At 39.7% G+C, this 17,687-nt stretch overlaps 1 protein-coding gene across 1 annotated transcript; it reads left to right on the plus strand.

Moving 5' to 3' along the window:
• On the plus strand, positions 1-17,617 carry LOC308386222 (E3 ubiquitin-protein ligase MARCHF6-like). Its single transcript, XM_080865613.1, has 25 exons — positions 1-370; positions 832-931; positions 3,809-3,882; positions 4,136-4,279; positions 4,771-4,843; positions 5,003-5,171; positions 7,979-8,165; positions 9,043-9,104; positions 9,214-9,246; positions 9,329-9,380; positions 9,507-9,565; positions 9,665-9,745; positions 9,931-9,999; positions 10,268-10,342; positions 11,428-11,562; positions 11,700-11,920; positions 12,171-12,308; positions 12,392-12,614; positions 13,483-13,552; positions 13,686-13,867; positions 14,149-14,283; positions 14,394-14,483; positions 14,699-14,831; positions 16,607-16,742; positions 17,053-17,617. Exons 1-25 carry the CDS (start codon positions 352-354, stop codon positions 17,135-17,137), a joined length of 2,745 nt encoding a protein of 914 aa, XP_080721739.1. The 5' UTR covers positions 1-351; the 3' UTR covers positions 17,138-17,617.
• The last annotated feature ends 70 nt before the right edge of the window (positions 17,618-17,687 follow it).

The following is a 17,687-nucleotide window of genomic DNA, read 5'->3' on the forward strand; positions in this document are numbered from 1 at the left end:
TAGCAGGTTAAGCTAGCCATTTGTCTCCCAGGTTTAAACTGTCGTATGATCAACACCCTGAGATGTAGCGTTCCCCCCTGGTTTCTTGTGTTACATTAGACATACACAGTGAATTAGAAACCTTTGTGTACTGGCGAACATATACTGGACGCGAGAAAACACAGCGGAGCGAAGATTTACGTTTTAATCTGTGGGGAAACCATTTTATGATTGTCAATGCAATTGACCCATAAGGATATTGTCGTCTCGCTAGCTTAACTGAGCTAGCTAAACGATACTGTCCGTGTCGTGGATGGGTTCACGGTACAAATTAGTCGAATAACAGACGGTGACCGGTGCTTAGCGAGCAACATGGATACTGCTGAAGAAGGTAAATTAAAAAAATGCCTCTAGTAGCTTCTTTCTCATCAATAGCTAGCATTAGCTTCACAAGTGCATCGCCTCGCCGACCGCTGAGCTGGCCTGCTAATGGTTAAACTTAGCTGGCTGGATGTAGCCAGCTAAGACGGGAGAAAACGGTGTTTTAAAGCACACGATGTTAGCATGTGGGGATAGTGCAATAAGTAGCGGGGAGCGTAGAAAGGACCAGAATTTACCAGTGATGTCATCAGTTTCCTGCTGTGTGCTCTGTTTACATAAGCCACGCTGCTGGTGCAAATATTTTTCTAAATGTTGCTTTTAACTAAATATCCTCTATTACTGTGCATATATTTGTATATATGACACCACATACACACCCTCTGACACTTGCTCTCGCGTCTGTTTTGCTAACCCTTTGCGAAGAGGATCAGACATTCATTGAAATTGTTGTGTGTTTTTGTTTGTGTGTAGCGGATATTTGTCGCGTGTGCCGCTCTGAGGGGACCCCAGACAAACCCCTGTACCACCCTTGTGTCTGCACTGGCAGTATCAAGTTCATCCACCAGGAATGGTAAGTGTGTTAGGCTGTCTCTTCCTCTTTCTGTCAGCTTTCATTGTGACCTTGTGAAGAAGTAGTTCTCAGATCCTCCCAAGGAAAACTTTCTCTTTTTTATGTTAAACATTTAAAAGAAAAAAAAAAATCATACAAACAGCACGGTAACCATGGTGTAACTAATTAGATTCAGAATGTTCACAGATGCTGCCTTAGTTACTGCAAGACAGTCATTTATTCTTACTTTTCCCATAACTTCCCTAGCCAAGGATGTCAAACATAAGGCCCGGGCCCCAGAATTGACCTGGCAAAGACTCTAATCCGGCCCACTAAAAGGCTTTGGAAACTGTGATTGAGTGCATAACTAGGAATTACTGTTGGATTGCCCTTCTTTTCTTCATATAAAGACTTCTCAGGGTTTGAACGTGTACCTAAATATTTCACATTAATAGAAAGGGGAGTTTCGCTGGTCTGGCCCACTTAAGATTAAAGTGCACTGTATGTGGCCCATGGTGTAAAATGATTTTGACATCTTGGTTTTAAGCTAGGAAGTCTGCTGACTCACAACGTAAACAAGCGGTTGTGAAAGCTTCATTCAACCCAGTGTTGCTAAATCAATGTATTGCACATGATATAGCATTGTTCTTTCATCATTTTGTTCTTGTGTCAATATTAAATAGTTTTCAAAAGGCAGTTTTGTAATCAGATCATTCCAATATGGTGCGCACATTTGCCCTTGATTTGAAAATCAAAGTAATCTAGAAAATGAAATTTCCTTCCTTAGTTTAGGTTGTGTTTCTTGAGAACTTCCTGAAGCACAGGTTAGGCCCTCTCTGTAGTGGTAACAATATTGTATGGCAGTATACCATATTACAGGTCTTAGGTGAGAAATTTGCATTGTGAAAATTAAAGATGAAGGTATTTTGAAGTTTGTGAGTGTGTAGAAGAGCAAAGCAAAGACCAGACCTGGATTGTTTTGCGTTTTTTGAAAGGTTTGCTTAGATAATGTTATTCTTAATGTTGTTGTACTGTAGGAATCGACTGATGGTAACTCCCTTTCATGACCCATATGCATATTAATAATAATGCTACATTTCAGTGTCCCAGTAAGCTGGAATGGTGTTATTATAGACAACATACTATACTATACAAACACAGATTGTTGTTAATTAGTGTGGATTTTACAATGAAATATTTTTATTACCCCACAGCTGTAAAAGACTGATATTGTCAGTCTGATACTGAAGTATATTAATACTGGGTATTGTTACTGTAAAAGCGCTTGAAATTGATACCTTGGATTTATTTACTAAAAAAAATGGAAGATTTCAGCCACAAGGTCTAATAGGGCTGTGCGAAATGACCAAAATCTCATATCCCGATATAAGACATCTATCGCCCCGATAACGATATAAATCACAAAAATTTACCATTTTCTCTAAATTCTGTGAATTTCGGGGAGCTCCACAGCTCGAAGTGTTTCCAGCTGGGCGTCGTGTATCTGGAGTCGAGTGTTTTAACCGATGCATGAAACTATACATTTGTAGACATAAGTTGTAACGGTCGCCGTTTTCTTTGTGAGTATTTATTACACGACGTGCTGCGGGGAAAAGCCTGTTCTAACGTTTGAGTCTTAAGGTTTATTTTTTAGCACCTGGCGGCTCTTTGTTGCTTTTCATCCGTAAATACTCTGCATACTCTTTCACGTGATTCAGTTTATTTTGAAAAGTCTCAACGGGATCTTGAGCTTTATTGTAAAACGTTTATATGGAAAATAAACAAGCGGACACATTGATGTTTTACTGTCGTTGTTGCTAACGACAACGCATAAAAACAGTCGCTTGTCCGTCCATCGTGTGGTTATATTAAATATAAGAGAAAGAGAGAGCTTTAAGACATTAATATAGCCACTACAGTGACCATCAAAACGATGAAAAAATATTGCCGTAAACAGTTTATTTTACGACACCACGAAACAAACGATAGCGTAAAATGAAACGATAGATGGTTTTATATCGTCATCCGATATATATCATTATGTCGAACAGCCCTAAAGTCTAAGGTCAAATTTTTCTGAAAATCTTGTGAATGCAATAACTCAAGAACAAAGTGACATTCAAAGTGATTTTATATTTGCATCTACTAAAAATCCTGGTTGAGTTTAAATCTAGTTGACCATGATCTCAAGCTGAGAGTAAGTTTTCTGAAAATCTTGTGCATGTCATAACTTGAGACCAAAGCAATGTAGGGTTTTGAAATTTATACCAGGTGTGTCTATAAGGAGTCTGAGAGGTAGCAAGTCTCACAGTGACGGATTCAGTAGTCCCAGCTGCGCTTACATTTTCATTGCATCATATTGGTGGCAGTGTTACTACTATTGTAGCCATGGCAGTGGTATCATGAAAAGGTTATGTTGGGTCAACACTTCAGACCTTTGGAAGTGTCTGGACTTGGACTGTTCTTTAAATCTGCACCGTTGCAATCCTTTCTATTGGCAATTGAATTTATCTAACTTAATCCAAATATCTCAAACTGACCAAATCTGAAGACACCAATTAAAAAAATGATTTTTTTTAATGGATTATTTCAGGCTTAAAATGTCTTAAATGGGATTTGAAAGGACTTCCTAAAAAATCATGCCACTTTTTGGAACCAAAAATTGGCATGATTTACACTAGGCATTTCAGGCCCTGAAGGTTAAATAATACACATTCTCACAGTGGGAAAAATGTCTTATATTGGGACACACATAATACATTGGATGTAACACATGAATATGTGTATGAAGCTGTTTTTCAATCCAGTCATTATTCATGTGCTCAAAATGTGAAAATAGAGCACAAATATTACATAGTTTTCATCAGTTTTCTTCATTCTTTAAATGTCATTTTACAGTTTGGTCCAGTGGCTGAAGCACAGCAGGAAGGAGTACTGTGAATTATGCAAGCACAGATTTGCTTTCACACCAAGTAAGTCCTTGTGACATTAACAGATAATCCATTAAAATGCATTTTGTAGCCGCAAGCCTCCAATTTAGCCTTACGGAGGGGGCCATATAAATTGTTTGTTTGTTTTTCTGCATGTGATTATTCATTAGTTGGTGCTGTTTTCATTTAGTGTTACAGAATAATCTAAATAGCTGCTATCAGCGAAAAAAAGAAAATGACCAAGCACAAAAGATAATTTGACTCTGGTTCACTCTTTCCCATCTGTCCTCTTCAGTCTACTCCCCAGACATGCCCTCACGTCTGCCCATCCAGGACATTTGTGCCGGCCTTCTTACCAGTGTGGGCACTGCCATTCGCTACTGGTTCCATTACACACTGGTGGCCTTTGCATGGCTTGGTGTTGTTCCTCTCACTGCATGTAAGTATCCACAGACATGAATACAAGGAGAAATTATCTTTAAAACCCCTTTAAAAAGAAAAAAATTGTCTAACATGTATAAGTTATTTATGAAATCATATTTTTGTTTTAGCTTTTAGAAGTACTGTTATTTTAGTGTTGATGACCAACTTATTTAATAGATTTGGGAGCAAATATTCTTTATAGGGTGACCCTCTAAATGTTTTTCCTCATCTGCTGTATGTGGAAATGTCTGTGCACTTACACGCATTTACAAATTTCCCCTTTCTGGGGTGTTAAATACAGTCAAAGTAACATATAAGGTGTTCATGTTAGCTAATGTTAAAGAGCATTATAGGTTTAGTGTCACTACATACATAACAAGAAAGTGTGTTCTTTGTTCCAAAACATGTAAATCCCTCTCAGTACTTAATGTAAAAATGTAAGCCTGAACTATACAAATTTTCATACAATAGAAACGGGTAGATTTTAAATATGTTTTTTTTCCCCAGGTCGCATCTATAAGTGTCTTTTTACCGGCTCTGTGAGCTCTCTTTTGACACTGCCGCTGGACATGCTCTCTACGTGAGTGATAATGCTTTTTTTATCATCAACTGTAGCACAAAATATGCAAAACCTGATAGAGATCAAGATTGTTAGCTTGTTTATTTTCTTTACTGGACAGCAGATGAGTAACAGAGGATCATTTTTATTGAATATGTGCTATTGTTTTTATTCCTACAGGGAGAACCTGCTTGCAGATTGTCTACAGGGTTGCTTTGTGGTTACCTGCACCCTATGTGCATTTATTAGTCTGGTATGGCTCAGAGAACAGATAGTCCACGGTGGAGCCCCCCAGTGGTTAGAACAGCACCAGCCACCACAGCCCAATGCTGCCGGACAAGCCAATGAGGTACTTTGCTGGACTGATTACTAAATTAGATTCTTAACTGGATGGTATAATTGTGTTTCATTGAGGTTTAAAATGACACAGTAAAAAAATCTGATTTATGTAATTCACTTAACTGCAAATTAAAAACATGAGCTATTTAAATGCTAACCAGAATAACATGCTGCATGCACCTTACACATTTATGACAATGTGTGTAATTACCATACCACATCCTGCTGTAGCAACTGAATCTTCTGCTAATTATCCAACTCATAATCAACTTAAATTATAGTGGTGGGACAGTTCATTGAAAGTAAATAGAAGCAAATGAGTAAATGTTTTTACTGTGTTTGGATGGGTTTTTTTAAACCCCCAGCTGTAAAAGGTTGATGGGATATTGTCGTCACCCTGTTGTCACATGTGGGTGAGTGTTTTGGAAACCCAAGTTTGTGATTACAATAAGTTGAGTACTAGATGACATAGGATTTGGAAATTCATATCATAAGTGCAGCTACTAAAAATCTCAACCTCAACATCAGGGGTCAAGTTTTAAAAAACATTTGTGAATCCAATACCTGGACAAGAAAGTGAACTAGCATTTTCAAATACCCTATCTTAGATGCATCCACTAAAAACCTCAGGATGAATTTGACTCCTGGGCCCTATTTCAGGAAGCCGGTTTAGTGCAAACTCTGAGTAAGTAAACCCTGAGTTAACGAAAACTCTGGGTTTTCGGTTTCACAAAGCGAGTTTAGATTAATTCTGAGTGAGTTACTATGACGACACACTCCGTGAAGCTAACCTGCCCCCTAGCAGGTTTACTTCAACTAACCCTGACGTTCTCCGCCTCTTTGTCGGAAACCTGACTGTAGGAAGTGTCAGACATGGCGTGCTCCTTCCTTGAAGAGCCAGTAGATGTTGAAGCCCAAATTCTCCGCAGAGCTCTCCGCTGGGAGAGAGTGATCAGAGCGCGTTTGGACATTTTATCATTTCCTGATGATTTCCTGTGTGAACGTTACCGTTTTTCAGCACAATCTATAATTTATTTGAATAACATCCTCGGGCCTAATATTGCTCATGTGACACATCGCGGACATTCTCTCAGTTCTGTACATATTATTTGTATTGCACTTCGGTTTTTTGCAAACGGGAGCTTTCTGTATAATATTGGTGACGCTGAGCACGTTTCCAAGGCTACCGTCTGTCGGGCAGTCAGGAATGTTACAGTTGCACTGAAACGTCTCCTGTACTCGTTTGTGGTGTTCCCCGGTCACAGACCCACAAGATTTATCAAAGAGGGATGCCACAAAATTGCAGGTATCAGGATGAACAAAACTTAATTCATGATGTGGTGATACTTGAACTACTACTTAAATTTTACATTTATTCTCACGGTTCCCAGGCGTGATTGGCTGTATAGATGCACTCACATTCCAATCATTGCTCCTTCAGTAAATGAAGGAGACTATGTGAACAGGAAGTCTTTCCACAGCATTAATGTACAGGTACATAGTTCCCTGTAGCATTTCAAACTAACAAATTATTTCATTATAGTAATGGATGCTAATTTGTGTTCTCTGCACTGTGAAGATCATATGTGATGCTGCCAACATTATCACAAATGTGGAAGCCAAGTGGCCAGGCTCTGTGAGTGGTGGTGGTGGAGGACCCCCACCTGTTTTTCAGGCCTCCGCTTTTTTTTCTGTTGGCTATAACGGGTCACATTTGAGCATACAGAGTAAGCAAATATGTACTTGTAATGTGCTCAGATAATTTCAATAAGTGCTTACAGAGGGGAAATTAATGTAGCCTCTAACTGCAATTGATTTACATCGGACAAACAGACCGAGCACTATGGCTCATAATACAATTACACCTTACCTGTTTGGACTATATTTTTATATTTCATTTTTACTTGCTGCCAGGAACGTTTGGAGCCTGTTGGGTTGCACCTGCGCTCACATCACATCACAAAATAAAATGTATAAAATACAAAATAAAATAAAATATAATAAAATAACGTGTTAAATGGGTGGAAATCCCTAGATCAATGTTTAAATTAACACTCACGCATTGACTCTGTCGGCTATGTTTTGCCATGCATGCTCCCTTTCTTTTGCAGCTGAGGCTGTGTTACTTTTTTCCCGCAGAATCTGCATGTTATCGGCATATGCTGCCATCAGAATTTCGGCCTCAAGCGCTGTAAAATACATTGACCGCGCCTTCTTTCCCTCCGTCTCCATGGTGACTCGCTTAATCTGTGCTCCACTAATCAGGGCTTTATGTATCCTCGTGCGCACGCTTAACTTGGGGTTAAAGCAACTCCGCGTTGACTGAACTAATTGTTATCAGCCTTTCTGAAACCGAATATTCCGAGTTGGACAGTTCGGGGTTACTCAACCCTGAGTATCGTTTTTCACTCTGAGTTTTCTAAACCGGCTTCCTGAAATAGGGCCCAGGTGTCAAGGTCAAGTTATCTGAATATCCTGGTAATGCAGCAGGTTGAGAACAAGGAGACGTAGGATTTTGAAATTCAAACCGTAGGTGCAAATATCAACATCTCAAAAAAAGTTCAAGTCCGGTGACCTTGAACTCAAGGTCAGAGGTTGAGAATCACCTAGAATTGTCAAATTTATATGATGGGTACATTTACTAGTAGGTGGAGGGGTGGCACTGGCAGCTGCTAGTATTTTTATTTTCCTTCAGTTACACACATTGTGGTTGATTGTGTTATAGATAATTAATATACTAGACAACATATCGTGATTTCATTACATGATAAGTTACTCTGTTTTTTGAAGTTATGCCCCTTGTTCCCTCTCCCCCAGGCACAAGCTGCAGGTCAGGCAGCAGCTGGTGATCCCCCTGCGGCCCAGCCAGCACCTGCTGATCCTCTAGCCCAGAATGAGGCAGAGCCCGAGCCTCCTGACGTCCCCCAAGAGCAAGGCGATGATCCAGAGCTGGAAGAGGAGGCAGCAGCTGCTGAAGATGCAGACCCCAACAATGGTGCACAAGGTGGGACTTTATTATTTCTTTACTTAACTTAAGATGTATGCATTTTTTTCAGCTAATTAAAATTATATATTGCAAAAAGTGATTCTTTGTTAAGGTAGATTTCACTGTCAGATACATCAGTTCTTAAGTTGTAAAGTTTCATGAATGCAAAATACAAATAATTTCAAAAATGAAAATAGAAATCCTCTCCGACAGCCCGACAACCAAAAGCATGTTTAGTAATGGAGTAAGAGGTTTTTGCATTTTTCAAACAGCAGGTTTATGGAAATGCCACGAAACAAACCCAAGAGCAGGAGCACTGCCATTACAGCATACAAATGGGTCCCAAAGTGGCCTCATTTGTTTGCCGGTTTGCCAAAGCATCACAGTTGATTTGGGAACAATATAACACTATGTCAAATTTTTGCCCCATAGCCTTGAAATCACACTCATTTGTTCAGCTTTGTTAATGGACTGATTTTTGCATCAAGCTAAGAAGAAATGCTGAAAATAAATTGCTATTGTATTATACATTACTCTAGCTGTTGGCTGTCACTACAGCTAAATAAATTGCACAGAAAAAGCCTGACAGTTGCACAATGTTCATGTCAAACTAACAGATTTTCCCAGAGCAACATCAATAATGTAACAATAACTGTTTCAGCAGAGCGGGGAAAACATTGCTTTTCGTTTACTATTTGCAACAAAAGCAGGACAACAAGAAAAAATGTACCACCGCAGAATGATTTGCCTGAGTTAACACATGATTTTGTTATTCTGTGACTATGTCTGACATGTAGGGAGATAAACTGATTGTTTTTATATCGATTATGTTTCAAGTTGGTGACTGTTTTTTATTAGTCTACAAGGCGTTTTTTGTCTTTATCTGTCTGTGTAGATGACATGAATTGGAATGCTTTGGAGTGGGACAGAGCAGCAGAGGAGCTCACCTGGGAAAGGGTAACTGCTGCATAACATTCACAATCTCCAGGCACCTATTTATTAGTATGTAGCTGTTGTCTTCTCTCTTTTCATATTTATACACAAACTATTTCAATTTTCCAAACAGATGCTTGGCCTGGATGGTTCACTGGTATTTTTGGTAAGTCCTAATCTAAATAGATTTCTCTAAATAAATCTTACCTTCTGAAACTCAAGTAAAGATCGGTGTCTTTGTCTTGTAGGAGCACGTGTTTTGGGTGGTGTCTCTCAACACACTGTTCATCCTGGTCTTTGGTGAGTAAACTGAAACAATGATGCAGCATAACCATGATCATAATAGTCCTTTTTCTGACATCAAAATGAATCCACCGTATAACTAATACAGTAATAAAGATGTCTTCTTTTTTCCCTTTCATTTAGCATTTTGTCCGTATCACATCGGCCACTTCTCTGTTGTTGGTCTTGGCTTCGAAGAATATGTGAGAAAATGCTTCAGTCACTTTATAATACAATTGCATGTCCCTTGATAATATCTTTAATTTTCTGATTACAACTTTGTTTTGGGGTTTTTTTTTTAGGTCCAGGCTTCTCATTTTGAGGGCTTAATCACAACAATCGTTGGCTACATACTGCTAGCAATGACTCTCATCCTGTGTCATGTATCCTTCCATCGAAGTTCATTAAAAGCCCTGATGATGCCTAATCCAAACCTAATCTATCAGTCTGGTGCATGCAGGCTGTAAAATAAAATAAAAATAAAAGTATGAGAAAGGGAACATGAGGTAATTCAGGTCTGTGCAAATAAGAATATATGTGCAGTATTGATCCTTAATGGCCGTTTTAGGGACTGGCTGCTCTGGTCAGTTTCCAGCGCTCCCGGCGTCTCCTTGGAGTCTGCTACATTGTTGTCAAGGTAACATTGACTGCATTTTTTTTTTCTTTGTGTTAGTCATGTTGATACTGGCGTTTTCACTCTCTTAGTATCTAAGATTTTGTTTGCAATCATACAATAAAGATAGCTCTAGCCATTGAATAGGTCCCTGGATTGTTATAATATACAAGTACAGAACTTCTGTGTTAAGTATTTCATGTATCACTACTTGTCACAGAGGTTTTTAGTCTTTTTTGTGTTTACATTTAATGTTAACTGATACTGACAGCAGCCTTTTCTATCCTCACAGGTCTCTCTGCTGGTTGTTGTGGAGATAGGTGTTTTTCCATTGATCTGCGGATGGTGGCTTGACATCTGCTCTTTAGTAAGAGACAAATTCTTTTCATCACGTTTTCACTACATCTCTGTTGCTCTTGGACTTTTTGTTTTAATTAAACTGATTGAGTATTTTAGCCTGGGGGTCCATACTCTAATTAACGTACTTGGCAGATGTGATCGTTAAGTCTGATGTTTTATAGGGATAAATGCGTAAGTTTTCTTCTATCTAAAAGCGTTTTCCGAGCACCAGTGACTGAATATCTCTTGTTCCCTGTGAAATTTCAGTGAATACTCCTATTTTATTCCATTTTCATACATTTTGCCAAATGAGAGGGATGGCTAATACCCCGCAGAGGCTCTGTCACAACACCTTTAAAGTGGCTTTCAGCAGGCCTGCTCAGCACACAGACAAAGCCAGATGCTTTAGCTCACCCAGTTCATACATTCATCAGTGCACACAAAAACAGAGAACAGACTGGTTTGGAGGACTGGGGAGTGAGAGAGTACCAAACGCCTCTATGCTGTGGCTGTCACTCTCTTTGTTTGTCAGAGAGTTTGTTTGTGCTAACACTTACTAGAACAAAGTCTCTCTCTACCACAACATTGGCTTGCATAGTACTTATCCAAATCATAACACGGCAGTTAATATATATATATATATTTTTTTTCCTGATCCTGTTTTCCAAAGCCAAACAACCTTCCTCACAACAGGTGGTGCAGCTTACACAGCAGAAGGGAACCGTGTCTCATCTGCTCTGCAGCTGTTCGCCTGTGAAACAAATTAATTAACCCTGAAAATGGCCAGTGTGGTGTAAGCAGCTCTTATTGCTTTGCAGTCAAAAGAAAGTTTCACATTTTGTATTTACAAGCAAATTTGGTTTCCGTTTCAATGCAGTTTATCTGCAGTGTATATATCTACATCTAAACTATTTGTCCTATGTTAGCCTAAAACGTAAACATTATGGTTCAGTGCAAACATGCAAAAAAATCTTTCTTAGCTTTATATAGCAGAGGGTGAATCCTTTAAAGTATTTACATTTAGAAAAACATGAAGTTTAGAGCAGCTTTTGAGCAAAAACAGGTGATCAAAGCATCATCTTAGACCCTGCTTTTATTTGATTCATCCTGCAGGAGATGTTTGATGCCTCGCTGAAAGACAGAGAAATGAGCTTCAAATCAGCACCTGGTACTACCATGTTCCTGCACTGGCTGGTGGGAATGGTCTATGTCTTCTACTTTGCATCTTTCATCCTCCTGCTGAGAGAGGTAAGAAAAACAGACTCTCAAATGCATTCAGTTAGGGAAACAAGGACTGTGAGTGCTTCAGGTTAATTTTTCAGATGATAGTAAAGAGGAAAAAAGTCTTCGGCGCTCTAAATCATTCCACCTTCTGCCTCCATTAGGTGCTGAGACCTGGAGTGCTCTGGTTTCTGAGGAACCTCAATGATCCAGATTTTAACCCAGTGCAGGAGATGATTCACTTGCCCATCTACAGACACCTGCGGCGGTTCATCCTGTCTGTGGTTGTGTTCGGCTCAATTGTCTTGCTCATGCTGTGGCTTCCCATCAAGCTCATTAAACTATTGCTGCCCACCTTCCTTCCCTACAATGTCATGCTCTATAGGTAAGCAGCGTACATAACAAAGATATAGTTTACTTATTAATAAACTGTGTGAAACCTGCTGGCCTGAAATGATCTGAGAAACCACTTCCTGTTCATACCAAAGTGGAAGTATCACCACATGTGAAAAAGCAAGATTTGCAGTTACAAATCCACTTGAGTTTATGCTGTTTGACACTTAAAGTAATAGAAAATGTTTAGTCTGGTGTTTGTTAGATAAATGTCTGTTTCTTTGTCACTTCTTTCCTCTCAGTGACGCTCCTGTCAGTGAGCTGTCTTTGGAGCTGTTACTGCTTCAGGTTGTGCTTCCAGCTCTACTGGAGCAGGGACACACTCGCCAGTGGCTCAAAGGCCTGGTCAGAGCCTGGACAGTCAGCGCAGGATATTTACTGTAAGCCAAGTTTGAATACACACCCGAGGCAATGATATTTCCTGACCGTCTGTAACTGTGTCACCACTTTGTGTTGTCTCCAGAGACCTCCACTCCTACCTCCTTGGCGAACAAGAGGACAATGAAGCCAACCAGCCCGTGAACAACAACAACAATAACAACCCTCCGCATGTTCATCACAACAACAATAACAACCCGGCACCAGCTGTTGGTGAAGGGTTACATGCAGCCCATCAGGCCATCCTGCAGCAAGGGGGACCAGTGGGTTTCCAGCCCTACCACCGACCTCTTCGCTTCCCTTTAAGGGTGAGAAAGGCTTTTTTCATATATGTCTTTAAGGAGTGCACTTTACAGATAGATGTGTAGGGAAGACCAGGATACTGTGGTTCTGAAACTAAACAGCTTTTAGAGATATGAATGGACAGCCATCTTTGACCATGTCTTTGAGTGTAGTCTGTAGTGCTCTAGCATGTCTTTTAGTTTCACTGACAAAGTTGACTGACGTCCAGGTTTCTTCTCATGCATGAATGTGATATAATAATTGAAGGGCTCTTTGTGACTTTCCAGTGGGTCCCCCCCCAGATTTCTGATGTTTGCGCCGTTTTAGTGACCACAATAATGCAGAACTATTGCCAGCTGCCAAAGCATCTGTGTTTTTTTCCCTTGCTCTTATTTGTATCGCACACACAGACATGTTCATTTGAAATAAAGAAAAAAGGTTGTCTTTAACACTGGAACCCTGAGAGGTTGTTAGTTTTTATTCAAATTACAAGTAAGATTTGACAAAGCAAACCCCTAAACATGCAAGATGTAGTTTTACATATGATTTATATTATTTAATTAAGGGTCATAGTCCTCCACGCTTTAGAACAAAGATAGAGGCTGTTTTTACAGATAAAACAAGTCTTAAAATAAAGATGTGTCTCCTGTAATTTGTGGTTTCTGAGTCAAATTTTGAAATCAGCCAACGCCCTAGCAACCATTTACTGCCCATCTGAGCCTGCACAACTCTGTCATTATGATCTTCATCTTTCATGTTAAACACCCTAATCTCTGAGATCCTGTTTATACTAGCCTTAGCTTATGCAACCGGAGTCTGTAAAATAGAGCTTTGACTTTGCAGCATGTCCCATCTTGTAGCTTTTAAACTGAAATGTGTCCCCTTTTCCCCCAGATTGTGCTGCTTATAGCTTTCATGTGCATCACTCTGCTGGTGGCTAGTTTGGTGTGCTTAACCCTACCAGGTGAGATGTGGTACTTTTCATATACACAAACACATCATTTAAAAAGTACAGTTCTTTTTACGGGCAAACATAGAGTTGCTGTGGTCAACTTTGTTTCCTCACTGTTTTGTTTTGTTTGTTTGTTTTTTTACAGTATTCACTGGCCGCTGGCTGATGTCTTTCTGGACAGGAAATTCCAAAATCCACGAGCTGTACACAGCAGCATGTGGTCTGTATGTCTGCTGGCTTTCTATCCGCGGGGTCACTGTTCTGCTGGCGTGGATGCCACAGGGACGCACTGTTATTGTACACAAAGTCCAGGAGTGGACACTCATGGTGAGCATCAGTGAGCTGACTGGGTTGTTGGCAAACTTCGAAGTTGGGCAGCAGAGGGTTGTGCTAATTGGTTGCTCCCTTTCCAGCTTTGACACTGTGTTTTTGTTAAATGGATGTAACTGAGAATGAGCTCTCATTAGCTGTTATCCTAAATTACCAACTTGTTCATTGAAGTAGCATTCCCAGCAGATTAACCTTTATAGTGCCGTATATGTTTCCTTATCTGCAAGTGGCATCTCCTAATGATTTTTTTTTTTCAATACCCTAATTTGCTTCTGTAGATCCTGAAGACCCTTGTTGTGGCTCTGCTGGTCGCTGGAGTCATTCCTTTGCTACTGGGCCTGCTGTTTGAATTAGTCATCGTGGCTCCGCTCAGGGTACCCTTAGACCAAACACCCCTTTTCTATCCCTGGCAGGTAAGGATTGTATGCATTTGTGTTTCTTTTCCCTAATGGGATCTTGGAGGTTACTAAATAGAGCTTAAGGAGTTCTCACACTTATGTTCATCCATTGAACTTGTCTGCAGGATTGGGCTCTCGGGGTTCTTCATGCCAAAATTATTGCTGCCATCACTCTCATGGGCCCTCAGTGGTGGCTGAAGACTGTTATTGAGCAGGTTGGTACTGGACACACCAAATATCCAACTGATACACTGTAAACATTTTTACAAACTATCAGACTCTTGACTACATAACTTTGAAAGGGTTTTATTCTGTTGACTCACAGTGTGTAGTTTGCTAGTCTGTCTTCCCTATCTCTGTCATGTCTGTTTCTTGGAGATGAATTAAATTAACTGTTTAGTACATTATAAAGTGTAAACTCTTTCTCTAGGTTTATGCAAATGGAATTCGCAACATTGATCTCCAGTTCATCATCCGTAAACTGGCAGCTCCTGTCATTTCAGTCCTGCTGTTGTCTTTATGTGTGCCATATGTGATTGCTGCCGGGGTGGTACCGGCTGTAGGTGAGTATCTCTCTGCATATGGATCTTAAGGCGTCACTTGAAGAGTTTCCTAACCAAAGTAGGACTTTCTCATTGACAATATACAGCACATTGCAGTCTTAGTGGCAAAAGAAATGGAAATTACTAACGGTTTCCTCTAGATTTAAGCTTTTTGTGAGTTCAGCAATAAACCAGAGGGGGAAAAATGTTTTAAAGGATGAAATTATAACCTCCGCACTCTGTCTCACTTCCCATTATTTTCTAAAATCACAATATTTCGGTCCAACCGACCATCATCAGTTACAAAAAACGATGTGTACAGTCGTGGCCAAAAGGTTTTGTCAATGACACAAATATTAGTTTTTGCAAAGTTTGCTGCTTCAGTGTTTTTGTGACGTATTGAAGTATAATTGCAAGCACTTCATAAGTTTCAAAGGCTTTTATTGACAATTACATCACGTTTATGCAAAGAGTCAATATTTGTAGTATTGGCCCTTCTTTTTCAAGACCTCTGCAATTTGTCCTGGCGTGTTGTCAATCAACTTCTGGGCCAAGGCCGACGATGGAAACCCATTCTTTCATAATCAATGCTTGGAGTTCGTTTGTCCACCCGCCTCTTGAGGATTGACCACAAATTCTCAATTGGATTAAGGTCTGGGGAGTTTCCTGGCAATGGACCCAAAATTTCAGTGTTTTGTTCCCAGCACCATTTAGTTATCACTTTGGCCTCACTTTGTTCTTCACCAAACTGTCCTTGGATAGTTGGAAGAAATTGCTGTCGGAGGATGTTTTGGTTTGGCGAAATTGTGAGTGACCCCACTCTCTTGAATGAGAAGCAGCCCCACAGATGAATGGTCTCAGGACATGGTAGCCTCACTTTTTTCTTCTCCAGGCTTTTTTGCAGAATATCAGTCTGTCCCCCATTAGGGACAGACTGAAGCCTTAATAGCAACAACATCCTTGCCTGTGAAGCCCTTTATATGCAACACAATGATGGCTGCATGGGGTTTTTTGTTTTGTTTCTGTTTTCTTTTTTGCAGGTAACCAAGGTTAACAGGAAGAACAATGATTTCAAGCATCACCCTCCTCTTAACACATCCAGTCTGCTATTCTAACTTAATAGTCAAGACATAAAGATCTCAAGTTCTGTGCTCATCAACATTCTCACCTGAGTTAACTAGAAGATTGAAATGATCTCTGCAGGGCCTTTTATGGTAGCAATGAAATGCAGTGGAAATGTTTTTGGGGGTTAAGTTTGTTTTCATGGCAAAGAAGAACTTTTCATAACATTCAGAGTATATGGAAACTGCTGTCATAAAAACGGAAGGAGCAAACTTTGTGAAACCCATTACTTGTGTCATTCTCAAAACGTATGGCCACGACTGTACACAATCACTCACACACAATAATATGTTCTCTCCCATTCATCAAGTAGAATTCAATCATCCAATCAGGGAACACTTTACACATTTTTACACATGGATGCTATTAATTAGATAATGAAACTAATAAATACACTGCTTTTGTAATAAAAGCCTCCCCCAAAAAAGTGGCAGATTGTGACCTACCTTCTGATTTGTTTGGGCACTGAACTGGTGATAAATCTGCCACTTGGACTTGTTATTGGAGATGTACCGTCACTAGGTAATAATTCTAATATAGTTATCACCTAATTTAACATAACTGGTGTCCCCAAAATATCACATTTCTTCTCATCTTGATGGAGTTAATGATAGGAATAATGGGAACTCTTGAAAAATCATATAACTGAGTACAATTATGCTTTGCTTTTGCAGGCGTTACCCCAGAGATGGAGATTCTAATGCAGAGGAGAATCTACCCCTTCCTCTTGATGGTCGTCTCACTTATCGGCATCCTCTCCTTTCAGATCCGACAGTTTAAACGTCTTTATGAACACATCAAGAACGACAAGTACGAAACTTTCAGCACTCATCAGTCTGGAGAAAGCAGCATGTTTTTTTTGTTTTGTTTGTTTGTTTGTTTTTAATTAAGTTTGTCTTATATTGACAACCTCCCCCCCCCCCCCCCCCTTTTCTTATGTATCATTCGGTGCATCATTATAAAAACAAACTGCAGCTTTAATATAGAAGGTTAAACACATTGTTCAGACTTTTTGCTCTAGTTGGATATTTTTGGATTATTGTTTCATACTGTGTGTGTAGCCTTCAGTTAAGTGCATAAAAATGAATAGTAATAATGCTGTAATAATCTGTCTTTGCAGGTACCTGGTCGGCCAGAGGCTTGTCAACTACGAACGCAAAGGCAGAGGAAGCTCAATCCCACCCTCCAACCCTGTCGTAGAATAAATATTTGTGTCACATGATGCCATGTTTGGTTTTTTTGAACCCATGACCCTGCGCACATCTCGTCCAGCCCATAGCCTGTCTATTTTTTTTTTTTTGTTTGTTTGTTTTGGGGGGTGGGGGGTTCAGCTCAACCCTCAGACTGTAATCCTTGAAATCACCTGTGATTATTGCTGGACTTTATGGGTGTTATTCAAATTCATTTCATCAAAGTCAGGATGGGAAAACTTAGTGTAATAACTGGACAGCTGAGTAATCCCCTCAAACAAACAGAATAGGCAGGAGCATTAAAGTTTTCATTTGAAGCCCAACATCTGTATTGAAATTCATGCCTTGCTTTATAAAGTGCTGCCTGATTTAAATGTACATGTGTAAATACTTTGGAAGGGGACTTTGTCTTAAAGGACCGATGTGGATTAATGCAATGACCATTGTACATCTTAAAAGTGTATGTATAATTTATTAAATCAGAATGACAGTTTATTTTCTGTTGCATCTTTTCTCACGGCAGATCAGTGTCTGCGATTGATTAACAAGTACATCTGGGTTTTAA

This window comes from Rhamphochromis sp. 'chilingali' (assembly GCF_963969265.1).
Source record: "Rhamphochromis sp. 'chilingali' genome assembly, chromosome: 18".
Lineage (NCBI taxonomy): Eukaryota > Metazoa > Chordata > Actinopteri > Cichliformes > Cichlidae > Rhamphochromis > Rhamphochromis sp. 'chilingali'.